This window comes from Oryctolagus cuniculus, chromosome 2 (assembly GCF_051225735.1).
Source record: "Oryctolagus cuniculus isolate XC-2025 breed Fujian yellow rabbit chromosome 2, ASM5122573v1, whole genome shotgun sequence".
Lineage (NCBI taxonomy): Eukaryota > Metazoa > Chordata > Mammalia > Lagomorpha > Leporidae > Oryctolagus > Oryctolagus cuniculus.
The window spans coordinates 6,531,347-6,550,546 of NC_142868.1; the positions used below are offsets into that span (position 1 = coordinate 6,531,347).

At 46.2% G+C, this 19,200-nt stretch overlaps 1 protein-coding gene across 3 annotated transcripts in view; it reads right to left on the reverse strand.

Annotated features, from left to right (window-relative positions):
* Positions 1-970: 970 nt before the first annotated feature.
* The window catches only part of HS3ST1 (heparan sulfate-glucosamine 3-sulfotransferase 1), a 33,752-nt gene continuing 15,522 nt past the window's right edge, over positions 971-19,200 (reverse strand). The window contains exons 2-3 of one of the 3 annotated variants that reach the window (XM_017350365.4): positions 4,221-4,271; positions 971-2,372 (exon numbers count right to left, since the gene is read on the reverse strand). In XM_017350365.4, the coding sequence (XP_017205854.1) occupies positions 1,328-2,263 (936 nt within the window). In that variant the 5' untranslated portion in view covers positions 2,264-2,372; positions 4,221-4,271 and the 3' untranslated portion in view covers positions 971-1,327. Of the gene's footprint in view, positions 2,373-4,130; positions 4,272-19,200 lie in introns of all 3 variants that reach the window. The other 2 variants (XM_070069586.2, XM_051830003.3) reach the window with 2 other exon arrangements.

Consider the following 19,200-nt stretch of genomic DNA (forward strand, 5'->3'; position numbering starts at 1 on the left):
GGAACCAAGTTTATTTTGCTTATTGTATTTTCTCTTTAACTTTCATAAGGAAAAAAAACCCTAACCTATTAATTCTGTTCAAGGCTGACCAAATGAAGAATGCATGAGAAAACTGACAGTCAAACGAGCTTATGTGACTGTCTCCAGTTCAAACAGGGCCTCTTGCCTCTGGGTGCAGGTGTAAGGGTTCCTTCTATGCTATGCTCAACTAGGCCCTTTTACATTTTAACTTCAACCCTTGAGAGTTTACATTTTCTTCCATAGCCAGGATTCCAAGCTTGGAGTTTATTTTGAAACATTCACACATTTATGTTCCAATGCATGGGGTGTATCTGTCTATAAATGTACGTTGATCTTTCAGGAAAAAAACACGGGCTTCCAAACTAAGCAAGAGCTACCACTTCAGTCAGTTTTTCACAGCATCTAAAAGATGGAAACACACAACAGAGATTTTGCAATTTCCATTGTCCATTCTAAGTGGCCTGCCAGAGGCTAACTGTCAACAGGGAGCAGAGCACACAGCCCCAAACACTGTGAAGGCCAAGGGTATAATCCCCTTTACTAGTGGTTTGCTGATTGCTAAGATCAGAAGTATCTGCAAATATTCCTGACCACAAAGATGGATTACAGGGAACCTCTTGCAGGTTATTAACAGCTTCTCCATTCTTAACATGACTTTTTCCATACTGGGCTTACTTGGGATTAAAAGCCAGATGCAGAGGGTACCTGCTGCAGTCAGGAATGGGTGACAATGCAACCTCCATGAATAACAGGAAAACTCAGTGAAGATACATCTTACAATGCAAGCAAAAAATAAATAAATCCGATGACCACAGTGAGACATTAATAATTAAAAAGAGCAAAGCAGAAAGGAAAGGGGAGGAGAGACCATCTTAATAGCCATGAAAACCTTACTTTTTTAAGTAACAAATGAATATAGATTCTGCAATGAGTGCAACACAGACAGCTATTTTGAGTTGGGGGCAAGTCAGTTATATTTAAAAAAAGACAGCATCTCCAGAAAAATCTATTTTTTCTTTTTTTTTTTTTGCAGTGAAATAGTTTAGTTCCTTCATATAGAGACATATTACACAATGTTAACAACCATGAAAAACAATACAAAATGCCCTCCATTTAACAAGTAGAAAAATATAACTAGTATATATATATATATAGATATGGCAATTGTGAATCTAATACTGTACAGAAGTAATTTATGGATTTTACAAATAAATTATAGCTTAAATGCCCTTTTAAAATTCTCCCCTCCCCCCATGTACACCCGAACTGACAATAGCAAATGTCCAGGGCCTAAGCTTACTGCAAATCAGTGCCAGTCAAATGTTCTGCCCACGAGCTCGAAGAATTTCTTATTTGGCTCGTGAAAATATTCGTACAGTTTGCTGAGCAGCTTGGGATCCACCTGGGGGTGAGCCCGCCCCTTGGACTCGTGCAAGCAGCGGTCTCGCCCGCCATCCCGCAGGCAGTAGAAGCCCTTGGTTTTGTTGAAGTAGAAGTTCGAGGCGTTGATCTGCGGCGACAGCTGCAGGAACCTCTCCACCTTCTGGATCTCGGGGAAGGGGTCCCTGATGAGGCGGTCGCCGTCCACGATGTGGATGTGGCGCAGCGGGAAGAAGCGCAGCCAGTTCTGCATGTGCACGTGGTACAGGCTGCGGTTGAGCGCCTTGTAGTCCACGTTGAGCCGGCCGTCCCGCACCAAGAACTCCTCGATGGTCGGGTAGGGCTTGCGCTTCTGCAAGTGGTTGTAGAACACTTGGGTGTAGTCAGACAGCACGCGCTCCGACGGGTCCCGCAGGATGAGCAGCAGCCGGATGGCCGGGTTCATGCTGTGGACCCTCTCAGGCACTTTGGGCGACGTGAAGTAGGCGGGCGTCTTCTCCACGGTGAGCTGGTGTGGCGAGGAGTAGGGCATCTGGCTGAGATACCAGCCCAGGCCGTGGCTGTAGTGCTCCTCCCAGTCGAAGAAGTGCACCTCGTTCTCGGCGGCCGCCACGTCGGGGTGCAGGCTCAGCATCTCCAGCAGCGCGCGCGTGCCGCCTTTGCGCACGCCGATGATGATGGTCCGCGGCAGCTGCTGCACGGAGCCGTTGGGGGCCGCACGGTCCCCCATGTCGCCCTGGACTGTGCCCGCGTTCCGCACCAGCTCCTGCTGGCCCCGCTCGGCTCCGGGGGCTGCGGGGCGGGAAGGCACTAGCTGGGGCTGGGCCACCAGCAGCACCGCGCCCAGGAGCAGCGCGGCCATGCTGGACACCACGGTGGCTTCACTGGGCCGAGTGCCGCTGGGTCATGAAGCGTGCAGCGAGGGTGTGGCCTCCGATCAGTGGGTCATGGGCGATGCGGACCGCCAATTACTAGGGAACAAAGGAGGAAATATTAACCCAATATAAACACAGAGGTAATCCAACCGACAGTTGCAGGCTTGGGCACTGCGTTCACCGCTCTGTTGCCACCCTTGGTTTCTTTATCCTAAAGGCAGGGGGTGGCAAACACTTTCTGTAGAGGGCTAGAGAGTAAATATTTTAGGCTTCAGGGGACATGCGGTCTCTATGGCAACTCCAATGCCAACTAAGCTGCTGTAGATCTAAAGCAGCCACACACAATACCCAAAGGAAGGGTGTGGTCGCATTCCGGGAAAACTTGATGGAGGGCCACTGAGATGCGACTTTCATGTGATTTTCATTTGTCATTAACATGCTTGCTCCTTTCCGGCTGGCTGCACAAAAAATAAATAAATAAATGAAATTTGGCCCACCAGTCATAGTCTTGCCAACCAGTGCTAAAGGAAACCACAAACCATTGTCAGGTCCTTTGGATCTCAGCAGGCATCGTGGAGTATCCACCTTGTCAGACCCTGGTGATAGACAACCCGGCGTCTCTGCCCTTCCTGCTCTGCCCACCCAGAGGCACCTAATCTAGTGGGGTAGATGAACCTGTACAGAACAGTGAATGGTTAGCTGCAATGCTTCACTCTGCATCCATGGCCTCATTGCCAGTAAGGAAGCATTTCAGGATCGATTTGGGCTTGGCCAATGGCATGTGGATGGATGACACTGCCCCTGTCCCCAGCCTGATGTCAAGAGGACTTCTCCCCTCTTCCATGTCACCTCTTGTTAATGCACCGTTGTGCTTTTAAGCCACTAAGGTGTGTCCTGGTTTGCATTGTGACATGAATTTGTCAACCTGACCACAAGCATCAGGGCGGCACATGTAATGAGCACGTTTAGGAGGAGTGAATGCTCATTCCTTTCATTGGAGCACCTTAGGATTTCTTCGTGGTAAAGGGAGTGTTTGAAGCAGGCCTAAAGGGATAAGTACATGAGCTTACTAGAAAGAGCAAAAAGCCTTCTTTTTCACAAAGCTCTGCTATTTATCAAGTTGTGATTGTCACCACGACACTGCAGGACAGGGCCACAAGGCAGGATACCTATTACCACCATTTTATAGATGCAAGTCTTGTCTAAGGACACAGAAATTTAACCCATTTCCAAATTTGGAGCCCACATAAAAAACTCTAAGTATAGGGATCCCTTTCCACAGACTGCCTCCCTTCTCCCACAATCCTCATTACCCACGAGATGTATCACGTCTGGGCAACAAAGCTCTTCATGGTCACGGGCACTGCTGGCCTAAGTGCTATGCAGTTCCCACAGATGAACAAGTCATGGTTCATGTTCTCATGCATGATACACAACAGCTTGTGTCCCAGGAAGAGGAGGTTGGAGGCTCCCACTTCCATTCCTGCTTAAATATATTAAGCAATGGGTTAGAGACAGACTCAACTTGGGCACTGCAGGTTTTACAAGCTACCTCCAAAAAAAAAAAAAACAAAAAAACAAAACAAAACAAAAAAACTCTCCATCAGTAGGACCTGTCATTTTTATAGCAGGTTTAAAAATCACTTCATTAGTTTAAAACTGATAAAGAAGACATAAGCAACAAAATCTAAGGTTCCCTTTTTTTATTCTTAGTCTTTATGTATTGATCTTGAAAAAGGAGACTCCCTTAGTCCATATTAAACATTTAAGTATGTTTAAGAGGGATAGCAGGAGCAGGTATTTGGCTTATCAGTTGAGGTGCCACGTGGATGCCCACATCCCATATTAACGTGCCTGAATTTGAATGCCAGCTCCACTCCACATGTCAGCTTCCTCCAGGACATCAGGGGCAAATTAGCAAATGATTGGGTTCCTGCCACCCACCTGGTATTGTGGGGTGACTCCTGGCTAGGCTTGGTCCAGGTTCTTTTCTCCCTGGCAAAAAGGAATTCAAAGAGGAGATGTCGATAAAGTTCAGCAAAGAAGTAAGATTTATTTATATGAAAGCAAAAGCACACGCTCAGGAAGGGACGCAGACAAGCTCAGAAGAGGGCTGCTCAGGGCTTCCATCTTTATGATGAAACCAGTGGCTCTAACCCCGTAGACACTGTGCAATCTGCTTTGAAAGTGTATACTGAAGAACAAGCACAGAGAAGTTGTTAGAGAACTACAAAAACTGAAGAAGGGACCTCAGAGACCAATGATGTAACTCCTTAGGGGAAAAATATTTAGGGAGAGATTGCCAAGTACAAAGAGGTTTAAGGTTGGTTCTACTGATCAGATGAGCTCAATTTAATGGCCCATTTGCTTTAGTCAACTGAAAGTTTCAGTATGTTTCAGTCAAACTTCATTTGCTTTTCGATTACCCACATGGTTAACCCAATGGACCTGTCATGATTGCCTGATACACTTTTAGGGTGTGTGTATGTGCCTGCTGTGTGTGTGTGCCTGCTGTGTGTGTGTACGTGCCTTCTGTGTGTGTGCCCTCTGTATGTGCCCTCTGTATGCGCCCGCTGTGTACGTGCCCTCTGTGTGTGTGCCCTCTGTGTGTGTGCCCTCTGTGTGTATGTGCCCTCTGTGTGTATGTGCCCTCTGTGTGTGTGCCCACTGTGTATGTGCCCTCTGTGTGTGCCCTCTGTGTGTGTGCCCTCTGTGTGTGTGCCCTTTGTGTGTGTATGTGCCCTCTGTGTGTGTGTGCCCTCTGTGTGTGTGCCCTCTGTGTGTATGTGCCCTCTGTGTGTATGTGCCCTCTGTGTGTGTGCCCACTGTGTATGTGCCCTCTGTGTATGTGCCCTCTGTGTGTGTGCCCTCTGTGTGTATGTGTTAATGTGTGGCAGAGTGAGGGGTTTGAAGTAAGGGGTGGTCTGACTGCTGTGCTCATGGGGGTGGGCACAGTTCCTTCCATCTTACAGGTCTGTATTCACACCCAGGAAATGAGATGGGGAGTGTTCCACAGCTAAGCACTAGAAACAGAGACCAGGTCTGAAATTCGCCTTCCTGTCTGCTCAGGCTCTTTCCACCTTGATATGAAGCACCCTGGTTAGCACCGTGCACATCTGAGATTGCTTCCTCAAGGGGAGTTACCAGCACATACAGAGAGAACACTAAATATACCATGTGCTTCACAAAGAGAAACTGGGCAGTGAGTAGTTTTAAAATCTCCTGTTCCCACTTTAATACTTCCAAAAAATGTATTTACTTACATTCAGGCCTTTTGTTCCAAAAATATTTGAATCTCATGAAATAAAATCACCTATGTATACATGAATGCCACATTTACAAGAAGTCTGTAAAAAGTTCATGGAAAATGAGTATTATAAAAAAAACTATGCAAGAACTCTAAAAATTTTTTGCACCACAGTAAATTAAACTTTGATTCCACTTTACACCAACTTTTTGAAGTATTCTTGTGTACATATATGATTATGTTTATGTATATACATATAAACAAGAACACAGGTACACATGTGTGTATATATGGGTATGAATTTATATGTAAATTATATTGTATTATAGTCACACAGTGCCTATTTGGAGCCAACTTCCTCCTATGATATTTTGGTAATATTTTTAGTAACATCTTCAGAAAAGGGAAGATATCCAAGCTCAGGTGATCCTATTAACCAGTCATCTGGGTCATGCTGATCTTTTTTTATTATTATTCAATTTATTCGAGAAGCAGAGAAACGGACAAACAGAGCTCACATCTGCTGGTTCACTTCCCAGGGAAAATGGCAGCAGTAGCCAAGGTGGAGCCAGGCTGAAGCCAGTAGCTGGGAACTGAAGCCAGGTTTCCCATGTGGATGGCAGAGGCCCAAATACTGGAGTCATCACTGCTGCCTCCCAAGGTCCATATTAGCAGGAAGCTGGAGTCAGAAGCTGATTCAGGGATGCACTCAGCCACTCTGATATGAGACATGAACATCTCAACTGGCATCCTAACCACTAGGGCCAAACACCTGCCCCTCCTCCAGCTTAATCTTGATGACGGAGTTATGAGCATCAGCGCAGCACGGAATCATTTAGTCTTTGGCTTCTATTTTATAGGTGAGGAAAGCCCAAGATAACTCATCCAAGGTCACAGAGTAAATCTTGGTACCTCAGCCTGGGGCTTTGATTCCCGAATGCCAGTTCTGCAGTGTGACTGCTATGTTCGCTCTTTCCCAAGTCAGGAGTCTTAACGTAAAATACTGACAATGTTGTCGGGGTCCTGAGGAAGAAAGTCCCTGCAATGTCCACCCAGCAGTGATAGCTCACAGGCCACCAACTCTTAAAGCCACTGGCTCACAGAGTACCCACAGCACGAGGTCAAACTCATTTGTTCCTTCTGTTCAGTCAAGACATGAAAAGGAATCACTCAGGCCCTGGAGTTGGGAGTTCTGCCCTAGCTTTCATCTCAAAGTGACTTGCCCTGTCAGTCTCAGTTTGCTCATCAGTAGGATGGTAATAGCATCATTTACTGACAGTGATTACATTGAGACTAAAGAGGATAATATGTATCAGGGTGATCCAATAGAATTGTAATATGAGCCACACATGCATATTTACTTTTGCTGGGAGCCACATTAAAGCAGAAATAATATAGTTTACATAAGCCAAAATGTTATCACACCAACATAAAATCACCATGAAAAATGAGATACTTTGCCCTTTTTTGTACTCAGTCTTCCAAATTCCATGTGTACATATTTACCCTTGCACTGTATCGCAAGGCCACATGTGGCCAATGACAGAGAGCACTGAGCACAGTGGGGATTCTTAGTCCAAAAGCTGTTGAAGTGTGCACAGCCCACTCTTTACAGCAAGATTCCTACTCACAGATTAGGGAACTTCCTGAGCAGGAAAAGGACGAAGGAGGCAAGTTTAAGCTTGCAGGTAGCACAAATAAATTATTCTCTCTGAAGATAAATTCATTATTTTCAACATCAAGAAACACACCAGGTAATACTGAGCTCATGGAACCTTCAGAAAGATTGGAGCCCTGAGATGGCAAGTGAGTGGACACAGGAAGCTCACTGAACCTGCAGCCAAGGCCACATCCCTTGGCACAAGCAGCAATCACAGCTCCCTTCCGCCGCACTTGCTGCTAAACATGAACGAGGCTGGCAACTTTGCCCACAGGGCTCCTTGCAATCCTCACTGCAAGTCCTCCAGAGAGCTAATTTGGCTACAAGAAAGTGAGGCTCTGAGAAATGAAGTGATTTGTCTAGAAAGTGAGAGGCAGAGATAAGATTCAAATTCAGGCTGAATAGGCAAAGCCAGATTCCTCTCCATCTCTCTCACACTTGGTAATGCCTGGAGTTAGTGGGCAACTAATTACTGGACTCGATGGTTTGATTCCTAACCACGAGTCGAGTGTCTGGTTCTTGGTAACTTAGCTGCTTGGTTTGATTCTTTGGCTCAGGTAAAGCATTCACACCTGGCACCAGTTCTTTGCTAAGAGACAGAGCTTCTTTGAAGGCCCAGACCTGCTTGATGGACAAAATGAATCCTCTCTTTTGGCCATGGGCCAATAGGTCCCAAGGGGCAACCCCATCACCTATCTCTTTCCCTTTATCAAGGAGACTGTTTTCTGGGAACTGAAGATATGAAACAAATCCCGAGGTTCAGGAATTCAAAAGACAAGAGTGCTTCCCATCAGTGACACTAGGCTTCTTGAGGCCCCGACTTGAAGACGTTAGCCACGTGCCAGGCATGGGGAACCCAAGGAAAAGTCCATGGGATTGTCCAGATGAAGTTTCTTCTGCGGTGAGAATTAAGTCAAAACTCCTAGAACTGGACCATCCTGACCCTCTGCCTCAACTTGCTCCTTCCAGCCAAGGTGCTGACTCCCTTGCTTTTCTGTCCCTTTGAGCTCACAAAGCTCATCCCAGCGCTGGGGCTTGGCATTTGCAGCTCCCTGTCCCCAGGATACTGTGCCCCAGGCTTTCTGAGGCTGCCTCTTCCCTGCCATTCAGATTTTATTTCAAATGCCAACTCTCCCTGCAGCACAATGCACCCCCACCCCCTTTAGTCTTTTTTTTTTTTTTTTGGACAGGCAGAGTGGACAGTGAGAGAGAGACAGAGAGAAAGGTCTTCCGCGGCCGGCGCATGGTGCTGATCCGAAGCCAGGAACCAGGTCTCCCATGGAGTGCATGGCCCAAGCACTCGGGCCATCCTCCACTGCACTCCCTGGCCACAGCAGAGAGCTGGCCTGGAAGAGGGGCAACCGGGACAGAATCCGGCACCCCGACCGGGACTAGAACCCAGCGCCGCAAGGTGGAGGTTTAGCTTAGTGAGCCGCGGCGCCGGCCCCCTTTAGTCATTTTCTTTTACATCATCCCATTTTATATTTCTCATGTGCTAGCCAAAATCTTACGTTCTTGTTTACTTTCTGTCTCTCCACCAAGAAAATGTGCGTCCCTGAGCCTCGTGTGTAGAGTCTCATCTTCCTATGCCACCTGCTCCTGGCACAATAGCTAGCACATAGTAGGTTCTAGTCACTCTTCCTGATGAAAGAGCCTGTCAGTAGTAGTGAACAGTCAGGGAAACAGCTTGAATTTACTGGAAAAGGATTCTAATATAGTAGAAAGAGAAAGCTAACAGCTATTTGTCTATATAAAAAAAAAAAAGACTGCATCAAAAGGCCGTGACTCTTACACCCCTGGAGAGTCAAGCAGAAATCAGATGTCAAAAGGCGAGCTCAACATTTCTAGTGGTGATCGGACATTATCACCTGAGCATCTAAAAATATTTTAATTAAAAATAAAGGAAAGCTATGAAATAACCCTTCAAAAATATTTTAATTTTCTCCTTAAGTCTCCCCATTACATAATTTACATCATGACCTAGATTTCAAGTGTAATTAACTATAATATATGCTCTCAGTCCCACCACTGGAACATATTCATGGGTAAAATGAGATAACTGGAATATTTCACAAAAGGTACATTTCACATACAAGCATCAGTGTTGTCTGCCATGCCTCTAATGGCAACACACCTCACAGCCTCTCCACAAGAGATGGGGACATTGCTCGCACACATAAGAATCTCTCCCAGAGTAGCAGTGATGATAAACCACTCAGCCAGAGCTGGCATTGTGGCATAGTGGGTAAAGCCGCCACCTGCAGTGCCGGCATCACATATGGGCACCTGTTCAAGTCCCAGTTGCTCCACTTCTGATCCAGCTGTCTTTGTGGCCTGGGAAATCAGTGGAAGATGGTCCAAGTCCTTGGGCCTCTGTACACGCATGAGACCTGGGACAAGCTCCAAGCTCCTGGCTCATGGGCCCAGCTCTGGCTGTTGCAGCCATTTGGGGGAGTGAACCAGGGGATGGAAGATGTCTCTCTCTCTCTCTCTCTCTCTCTCTGCCTCTGCCCCTGCCTCTCTGTAACTCTGCCTTTCAAATAAACAAAGAAATCTTAAAAAAAAAAAAAACACTCAGCCACAAGTATTTCATGGGATATAACAAAAGGGATGCAGAGGAAGGGATTACTTGCTGTGCGTCTACTACGTACCAGGCAGTAAGCACCTGTATATAAATTACTTCTTCTAGGACTTGCAGCAATGCCAGGATATGGCTGCTCTCTTTTATTTTGCAATTGTTAAGAAAGGAAAAGGTGGTAAATGTAATGGAAAAGCAAAGAAGCTTTTGCAAGAAGACAGATCCAAACTAGAATTCTTTACATAATTAAATTCAGGTTTTATAAATGGCTCACTGTGCCATTCTACAAAATGGGCTTAGGCCTGTGTCATATGGATGTCACCATCATGAAATATGATCACCAATGGCCAATATGTGCTTAATGCCTGGCACACAGTAGGCATTCAGCAAATGTTAATGGTCTCACTTTCTCCCCAGGATATAGAGATGGAAACATACTACTAAGGTTAAATGACCTTTTCAAGGTCACAGAATCAGGAAGTACCCAAACGCAACTCCATGGGATCTCTCCAAAGCTCTCACTATGCCCCCCACCCCCAACCTGAGTGGTGATGCTTCCCTGTGCATGGTGAGGAGTGCATTCCAGGCAAGAGGGGCCAGCTTTCTGCAATGCAGGATGAGATAACAGAAAGTATGAGAGCTATGATACCGATATGCAAGGGCTGCTTCTTTCCAAGCAGCCCATGGTGTTGGGTGATTTAATTTTCTGGAATGAACTGAAACCTGACTTAAGACAGCTTGCAAAGCAGAACTGCCTTTTTTTAGCCAACCAAACTTCTGGGCAATTAAAAGTATAAGGTTATTTGTTCATCTTTAGGAGTCAAAATGTTTTCCCTTTCATCTTTGCAAAGCTATTTAAGAGCGTGTTGCACTGGTATCCAATTTCCATCCTTGGCCAGTCATCTCAGAAAGCAAGAAATAGAAAACAGATTTAGCTTGTGCCTGTCAGTCTACAAAAAGACAGTGATGTTTCAAGACCTCCATAAATATTTATTTCCCTGAAGTCGCCTATACATGACAGTCTTCAACAAATGTTGACATTGATTTTTGTTTGGATTTGTTTATGATAATTACTGTGAGGTGGGATGGGGTGGAAAGAATTCATGGTGGGATGGGGTGGAAAAGACCATGGTTCGGGCCACATAACATTAATAAGTTTCCTTGGATCACATTTACTGTCTGGGAAAAGAAAGCTGTGTGATTGGCCCCATAGTCCCCTTGTAAAAACAGCAGGACTCTTTGAATGCCTCTCATCCAGACATTCTATGCTCTGTTGAGTCCTTAGCAAAGCTGGGTGTTCCGTGTTTACAAAAGTTTAACTGGGTAATGGACATGACACTCTTTAGACTGAAGGAAGAAGCCTTGGCAAGCCAAGAAGGGCGGCACAGAATAACAGGAGCAGTACTGGGAGCCAGAGATTTAGGTCTCCAAGCTGTCTCTGAGCCTCTGAGAACTCCACCACAAATGCAACCAGCCCTATTGGGCAGCCTGACATCGAAGCCACACAGCATTATTCTCACCGGAGGTGGACAGAGGGATCAAGGATCTGGACAATAATTCTGATGGGAGGTGACCACAGCTTCCCTCCCAGGACAGAGCTGCAGGACACAGTGCTTTCAGAACCCAACTATGCAGCTCAAAATGCCGATGATGGTCTAGAAGGTCTGCAGGCAGGCCTGGGAACCCTCATTCTTACCAAGCTCACAGGGCATCTGGTCTACCCACCCACAGTCTTTGGAAAGGGCCTAGAACTCCAAGCTGAAGCATGCAGGTGCTTAAGTGACTGAGAACCAGCATCCTCTGACTCTCCTCACACTGACCCCAAACACCAGGGAATCTTTACGGCTTCTGCATCAGGGCAAGGGAGATTCTGATCACTTTGACTTCTATGGGGGTGTTCTTCGCATGTTTTATAGTTCGTTCGTTCATTCTTTCTTTCTTTCTTTCCATCTATCTATTGGGTAATTTGTCTTTAATCTCAGAATTAAAAATAGCTGTAGCATATAAAAAAAAAAAAAAAGACGGATTATTCCAGTCACACAGATGGCATTTTGGAGGAGAGGTACTGGAATTAACAGGATTTAGAGCCAGAAACTTGGGCTCAAATCTCAGCTCTGCAAATTTAAATCCATAAGACAGCCCTGAAGCTGGGTTCTTCAAAGCAAATGCCTTGACCCTGTTATATTTATTGTGAAGATTCAATGAAATAGCAGATAGAGTGCTCAGGATATTGCCTGGCCTGTGGCAAGCCTACAATTCACGGTAGCTATTTTTATCCATTCCCCCAAATGCACCTCCCCCCCAAATGCTATGTGGTATAAATGGGATGCAAGGATGATAATTAGTCAAACACTTTCGTTCACGATCCAAGGGATGGCAGTGACTCAACCAGACAGAGGCACAGGAAGAAGGGACAGTGACACAAGATTCAGCTGCTTGCAGGAGGGCACGGGCAGGGTCTTTTGTAAACGCCTCAGAAGGAGGGATGAGCAGTGAGGGCGGTGCAATGGCCGGGCCCCTGAAGGGAGAGGAGGAGGGGCTCCTTCTCCTCTGCCTGTTTCCTCTGCATTGCTGGGCACAGACACACGCAGTGGTGACCTAAATAAATCCTTCATTAGAAGCAGAAAGGCACCGGCACCGGCGGTGAACGGCAGAGCTCTGTGATGGAAGGCGGACAGGGCCTCTTATTACTTAGTGCAGCTGAGTGGAAACAGGGCTGCAGGCAGCAGGGCCGCTACAGCCCACAGTGGTGCACATGGCATCAGTCCCTGTCTGGGGCATGCCTCCCCCTTGGAAAAGGGGCTCTCAGCTGCAGCTGCAGGATCCTCTTGGCTGGGGCATGAAGTTGTGCATCACCTCACAGCCAACTAGCACCCAGGAATCCCAAGCATTTCCCCACAAAGGGCCAGGAAAGATACACAGGGCGTCAGAGGCAAAAGGGCCCCACGCTGTCTTCTTGTCCTGCCTTATTTTGCAGAGGGAAATTGAGTTAAGCAGAGTGTGGAAACCCGTGGAGGTGCTGAACTGCTTTTTTGTGTGTCAGGGCAAAAGAGATTTGGACTGTTTGTAGCTGAAAATACTCGTAATTGTTGGAAAAATCAAGGTAAATTCTTTCCCGGATGGGCATGAGCATAGGAGGAGCGGGGATGTGTCTCATTTCTCATTTCTTGAGCCAGTCTGCTATGGACTGAATGTCTGTGTCCTCCCTACATTTACAGGATGAACCCCAGCCCTTTATGTAATGGTGTCTGGAGGTGTGTGTGTGTGTGTGTGTGGGGGGGGGTGTTTGGGATAAGTCCTAAGGGTGAGAGGCTAATCCCACAGAACCACTGTCCTCAGAAGAAGTGAAGAGACTAGAATGTTCCCTTGCCCCTTCTCTCCCTCTCTCGTCTCCATGTGAAAACACAGAAGTCATAAGTCCGTAAGTCAGGGAGAGGGGCCTCACCAAGAACCCCAGGCAAAAACCCCAACTTACAGCCTCCAGAGCTGTGTTTAACAGTCTATGGTGTTTGGTTATAGCAGTGTGAGCTGAACAATACACTGCCATTGGAGAAAATAATAAAGGAAGAGTTTGCTGGGATTCTTCTGCTGGGCAGCACGCAACGGCCCCTGGTCTCAGGCATGTGACCACAACATAAGAAGCCTGTCTGCTGGCAGGGGGATGGCAGCAAACAGCTGAGCATGTGGTCTGTTTAAAGAGGCTGTTGCTGGCAACTCCGGCAGCTGTCACTGGAGACCAGAGACCAGAGTGGTCTGATCCGATGTTTGAAGATTCAGTTATAGATTCTTATGTGGGGGGCTGGCACTGTGACGTGGGGGGTAGAGCCGTCACCTGCAGTGCCAGCATCCTGTATGGGTGCAGGCTCAAGTCCTGGCTGTTCCTCTTCTGCTCCAGCTCTCTGCTATGGCCAGGGAAAGCAGTAGAAGATGGCCCAAGTCCTTGGGCCCCTGCACCTGCATGGGAGACCTGGAAGAAGCTCCTGGCTCCCGGCTTCAGATCGGCACAGCTCCAGCCGTTGTGGCCAATTAGGGAGTGAACCAGCGGATGGAAGACCTCTCTCTCTCTCTCTCTCTCTCTCTGCCTCTCCTCTCTCTGTGTAACTCTGACTTTCAAGTAAATAAATAAATCTTTAAAAAAAGATTCTTATGTGGAAGGTTCTGGTTTTTGCAGATGTAATAACAGAATACTAATGGTGAAGTAAGGTGAAGGTAAAGAGAACAGAATAGAGGGTAAGTCTGTGGAGAGGTCTACGCTGCCCACAGGTGCTCACTCCAGTTTTTTTTTTTTTTTTAAGATTTATTTATTTTATTTGAAAGTCAGAGTTACACAGAGAAAGAAGGAGAGGCAGAGAGAAAGAGGTCTTCCATCCATTGGTTCACTCCCCAGATGGCTGCAATGGTCAGAGCTGCGCCGACCCGAAGCCAGGAGCCAGGAACTTCTTCCTGGTCTCCCATGCAGGTGCAGGAGCCCAAGGACTTGGGCCATCTTCCACTGCTTTCCCAGGCCATAGCAGAGAGCTGTACAGGAAGTGGAGCAGCCGGGACTCGAACCAGTGCCCATATGGGATGGCAGCACTGCAGGCGGCGGCTTCACCTGCTACGCCACAGTGCCAGCCCCTCACTCCAGTTTTATAAGGCACCTATGATATAAGATTGCAATGCATTCCTGGGGATACCAAAATGGCCTAGCTGTTCTCCTCAAGGAGCGAGCACCCCAGGATGTGGCAGACGCACGTGGAAGGAGCTGATGACAGGCTTCAGAGTGAATGTTGATCCAGCCACAGCCACAGCAGGAACAGAGCTCAGAGAGCAAGGAGCTGGCAGAGGAATGAGGCCTGGAAGGACACTGCTGTGGGAAAGGCAGGGTTCTGCATAATCTTGGAGGAGACTTGGAGTTTGCTCAGCAGAAAGTCCCACAGGCGCCTTCATTCTGGGTGGAGTTTGCAGCAGAGGTCAAGGCTGGGTGAGGGGAAGGCAGGCCTCTGTCTACACTGAGGTCTGCTATGAGAGCATAAGCTGGCCAGGATGAGGCTGCAGGGGCCCCTGCTTGAGAGATTTCGTCCTGCTGAGGAATTCAGAAACAAGAGCAGAAGGCCCAAACCCTGGACATCCATCAGTGCAGATCCAGGGCTCGAATCTCAGGCGCGCATCTTCACTGTGTATGGGTGCTGACTTGGGGGAAGCTAGTAGAAAGCCAACGGAACTTAAAGCTCGGTGTTGGCCCATGACCTTGTCTCTGTATTTCTTTTTGAACAGATACATTCTTGGTTTATCATGATGCTTAAATGAGCGCTTAGTACAGACATTTTACAACATAGGAAGGGTTACATCCCAACAAGCCAGCATCAAATGAAAACGCTGAGTCAGGGCAGGCGGGGGGGGAGGGGGCACAGCAGTTAAGGTTCCAGTTGGGATGTCGGCATCCCATATCAGAGAGTATGGGTTCAAGTTGTTGTCCACTTCCAATTCCAGCTGCCTGCTCATGTGCACCCTGGGAGACAGGAGGTGATTATTCAAGTGCCTGGGTCATTGCCCACTACGTGGGAGACTCAGAATGGGTTCTCAGTTCCTGGCATCTGCTGGGCCCACCCTTGGTTGTTAGGAGCATTTGGGGGTTAACTAGCAGATGGGAGCTCTGTCTGTCTCTGCCTTTTTATTGCTCTGCCTTTCCAACATATCAAAAATAAATACATAAAATTGCTTTTAATTATGAAAACCAACATACCTTAAAGAAAGAAAGGAAAATATGCTAAGTTGAAAAGGCACTGAGTCCACCTAACCTACTGAACATCCAAGCACTACAACACAGCACACCATAGCATGAGTTGTTTTTCCTCGGGACTGTGGGACTTTCTGGGAGATGTGGTTGCAGCCACTGCCCAGAATTGCAAGAGAGGACTGGACTGCATTGCACTAGCCCAGAGTGAGGTGCAGATTCAGCCTCTGATGGATGGTACCTCTTCAACACATATTACTCTTGCCCCATTTTCAAATTGAGAAGTTGTAAGTCAAACCATCCTAGGCCAGGGGCCATCTGCACTGCCAGTACCACAAACACACCAGAAGGAGAACAGTGACTAAGACGCCCATGCCTGCAAGGAGCTCAGGTGCAAACCAGCCTGGAAGCAAGGAAGGGGCCGGACCATGGCAGTGCAGGGCTTTACGGTGCCTGCATGGTTTCCTTTTCCGAGTAAAACTGTTGCTCAACATGTGATGGCCTGAACAAAGCTCTGAAGCATAGTTCTCGTCTCTGGAATATCCCCCCCACCCCACTGACACACACACTGACATTTCTATGTGTCCCTTATCTGCAAAACATTCAGAAACATTGTTCAAGTTGAATATTCCTTTTTTCTGACATTTCAAATCTACCAAACAAATTAGCACCTGGTTTACCAATGTTAAACTCAATGTTTAACTTCTCTATAATGAATGCATTTTAAACAGGGGATGCCTGTTTTATTATCTTCCTAATCTTGAAATATTTAAATGCCATATTTAAATATTTAAATCTCTTGTTACCTCTCATGAGAACTCAGCATCTTCCAACACAATGGTCTGTGTCGTTTAATCATTTTGGACATAGTCATTCATACCTTCTGAATATTGATACAAAATGATCTGTATTTTATGCTTTTTAATGTTATTTATTACTACTTACATAAAGCATTTGATGCAGGCTGGCATCTAAAGAAAATATTCAGGAATCATCAAGATGAGTGATAGGCACTCACAGTGGGGAGGCTACTGGTTAAGACTCTGACTGTGAGTCCAGTCTCTGCCTCATCTTTCCTGTGTGTGACAAGGAGTGAGAGGTTTGATGTCTGTGTGCTCAGTTTCTCATCTGAAATGTGGGTATGGAAACAGAACCAGCTTTGTAGGACTGCCATGAGAACAAAAGGAGATACTGTTACATGAAGCGCTAAGAGAGGGCACGGTGTATAGATAGGCCTCAAGGAACGTCACTTATTGTGAGTGCCAGACTGTCATTTCCACTGCTGTCACTAATGCAGGTTTAGTCAGACCACAAACGTTGCTAGCACAGGTATTTCATATCTATTTCATGCAGCTTCCCCATGCCTGCCTTGCCTGCAAGGACCAACGAACTGGACTGAACAGGGTGCGGAGCTGGGAGCCAGACCCACACTTCCACCATGACTTCTATCTGACCTGCAGCAGGACATGGAAATACTCCAAGCGTTATTTCCAAAGGGAAACAACTATGTCATAAATTCTGGAACCTTTCAATATTACTCAAAAGGGAAGGCTTTAGGGAGTTAAAAGATAAACTTGCTTGTCTTTCATGGCAAGATACTACAGTATACCTTTTCCAAAATTCTGGGGATGGAAGTATTTCAAATTCTGGACTTTGTCAGATTTTGGAATCTTTGCATACTTGTATACATAATGAGATACTTGGGGATCTCTTGGGGACTAACACAAAATTCATATGTTTCATAGCCTCCATATGCACATTGCCTAATTATAACTTTACAAATATTTTTAATAATTTTGTGTATTAAAATAAAGTTTCAGAGTGTTGAATTTCCCACTGTGGTGTCATGTCAGAACTCAAAAAGTTTTGCATTTTGGAGCGCTTCAGATTTCAGATTACAGATGCTCAACCTGTATCATCCAAATTGAAAACAATGATTCCTGTTAAAAGTTAACCACAAAGTTTTGTCACTCATGCCAGCATCAGTCTAACATTTCATAGGTTAAAAGTAGCAATGTCTATCAAATTTCTAAGCTGCTGAGATCCTCTTGATAAGAGGAGTTAGAGGAATAATGCATTTTACTGGGGATGGGGGGAGACACTCATTCTATGGTGCTTTGTTAAAATAGTCCCAGTAGATTAAGAAAAACATTATACAAAAAGTTCCTCACTGGCAATAAAGCATACCAGTAGAAGCCCTTTGCCTGGGGCTATGGACCAACAGGATGTGCATGTGATAGGAAATGACTTAATTTCTCCCAATCTTAACAATTTTCTAGGCAGGATGGAGGTGGTTTACCGCAGGGCTGTTGCTTGCTGCACTGGGGTATAGAAGTTTGAGAGTGAGCACAATGGCTTAGGACAACAGAGGAGGACCAAGAGCTGCTAAAGGGGTCCAGCTTTCTCATTCTTACCATGTATAACATTCCACCTCTCCCTAAGGAAGTGCAGCACCAATGCTGAAGAGTATCAAGAGGCGAGAGAACCAGAGTATCAGCAAGCCCAGAGAATCCACATCTTTAAGACCTAACTAGAAATGTTATGTGTCAGACACCAGGAAATCAGGACAAAGTGACATACATCCTACCTCTTCCTTCACACAAACCAGACCCAACTGGACAGGAACCAAAGAGGAAGAAGGCAAAAAAACAAACAAACAAACAAAAACTGTCATGATTATACTAGGATTAGGACAGTGAGAGGGATAAGAACAGGAGGTTTGTTAGCAGGGCATAGAGATGCCATAGATAATGAAAAATTAGATCAATGAGGGTGCTTTAAAAGTTCCTGGGAAATAGAATTAAAAGATAACCTTATTTTGGTGCAAAAATCTTTTTTAAAAGCCGTTATTTATTTGAAAGGCAGAGTTACAGACAGAGAGAAGGAAAGACAGAGAGAAAGGTCTTCCATCTGCTGGGTCATTCCCCAAATGGCTGCAAGGGTCAAAGCTGGGCCAATCCGAAGCCCGGAGTCAAGAGCTTCTTCCCAGTCTCCCACAAGGGTGCAGGGGCCCAAGCATTTGGGCCACCCTCCGCTGCTTTCCCATGTCACAAGCAGAGAGCTGGATCAGAAGGGTAGCCAGAACACGAACCAGTGCCCATATGGGATTCCAGCACCACAAGTGAAGATCTAGCCTGCTACTCCACAGTGCTGACCCCCAGTACAAAAATCTTTTAAAATCCATGCATAATGTTTTCATGATATGTATTTCTCAATAATTTTTTGAATTCTCCTTGTACATATATCCCACGTAAGAATGTTTTTGTTCACGTGTTATGAAATAAGAAGAACTAATACAGAGCTGCATTTAGAAATGGCTTGGTTTGCATTTAAAAATTAAAGGAAAAATAAATGATGTGGAAAGGAGTTACCATCTCTTAATAACTGTATTACTTCCCCCAGGTCTTACTGAACAGAAGGAAAAACAAAGGTGTTGGAAGAAGGAAGGAAGGAAGGAAGGAAGGAAGGAAGGAAGGAAGGAAGGGGGGGAGGGAGGGAAGGAGGGACAAGTAGAGAGCCTGGATGACACAGGCTTTTCTGGGTTGCTCCTTGTGTTGTCCACTGGATTCAACCAGACCTTAGCAGAGTCCAGGAAGTGCCCAGTTGCAGCTCTTCTGAACAGGTGCCTGCTGCATAAAATGTGTGTGTGTGTGTGTGTGTGTGTGCACGCACATGCATTTGTGTGGTTGTGACTGCTCAGGGGCTGAGCAAGATTTCAGGACT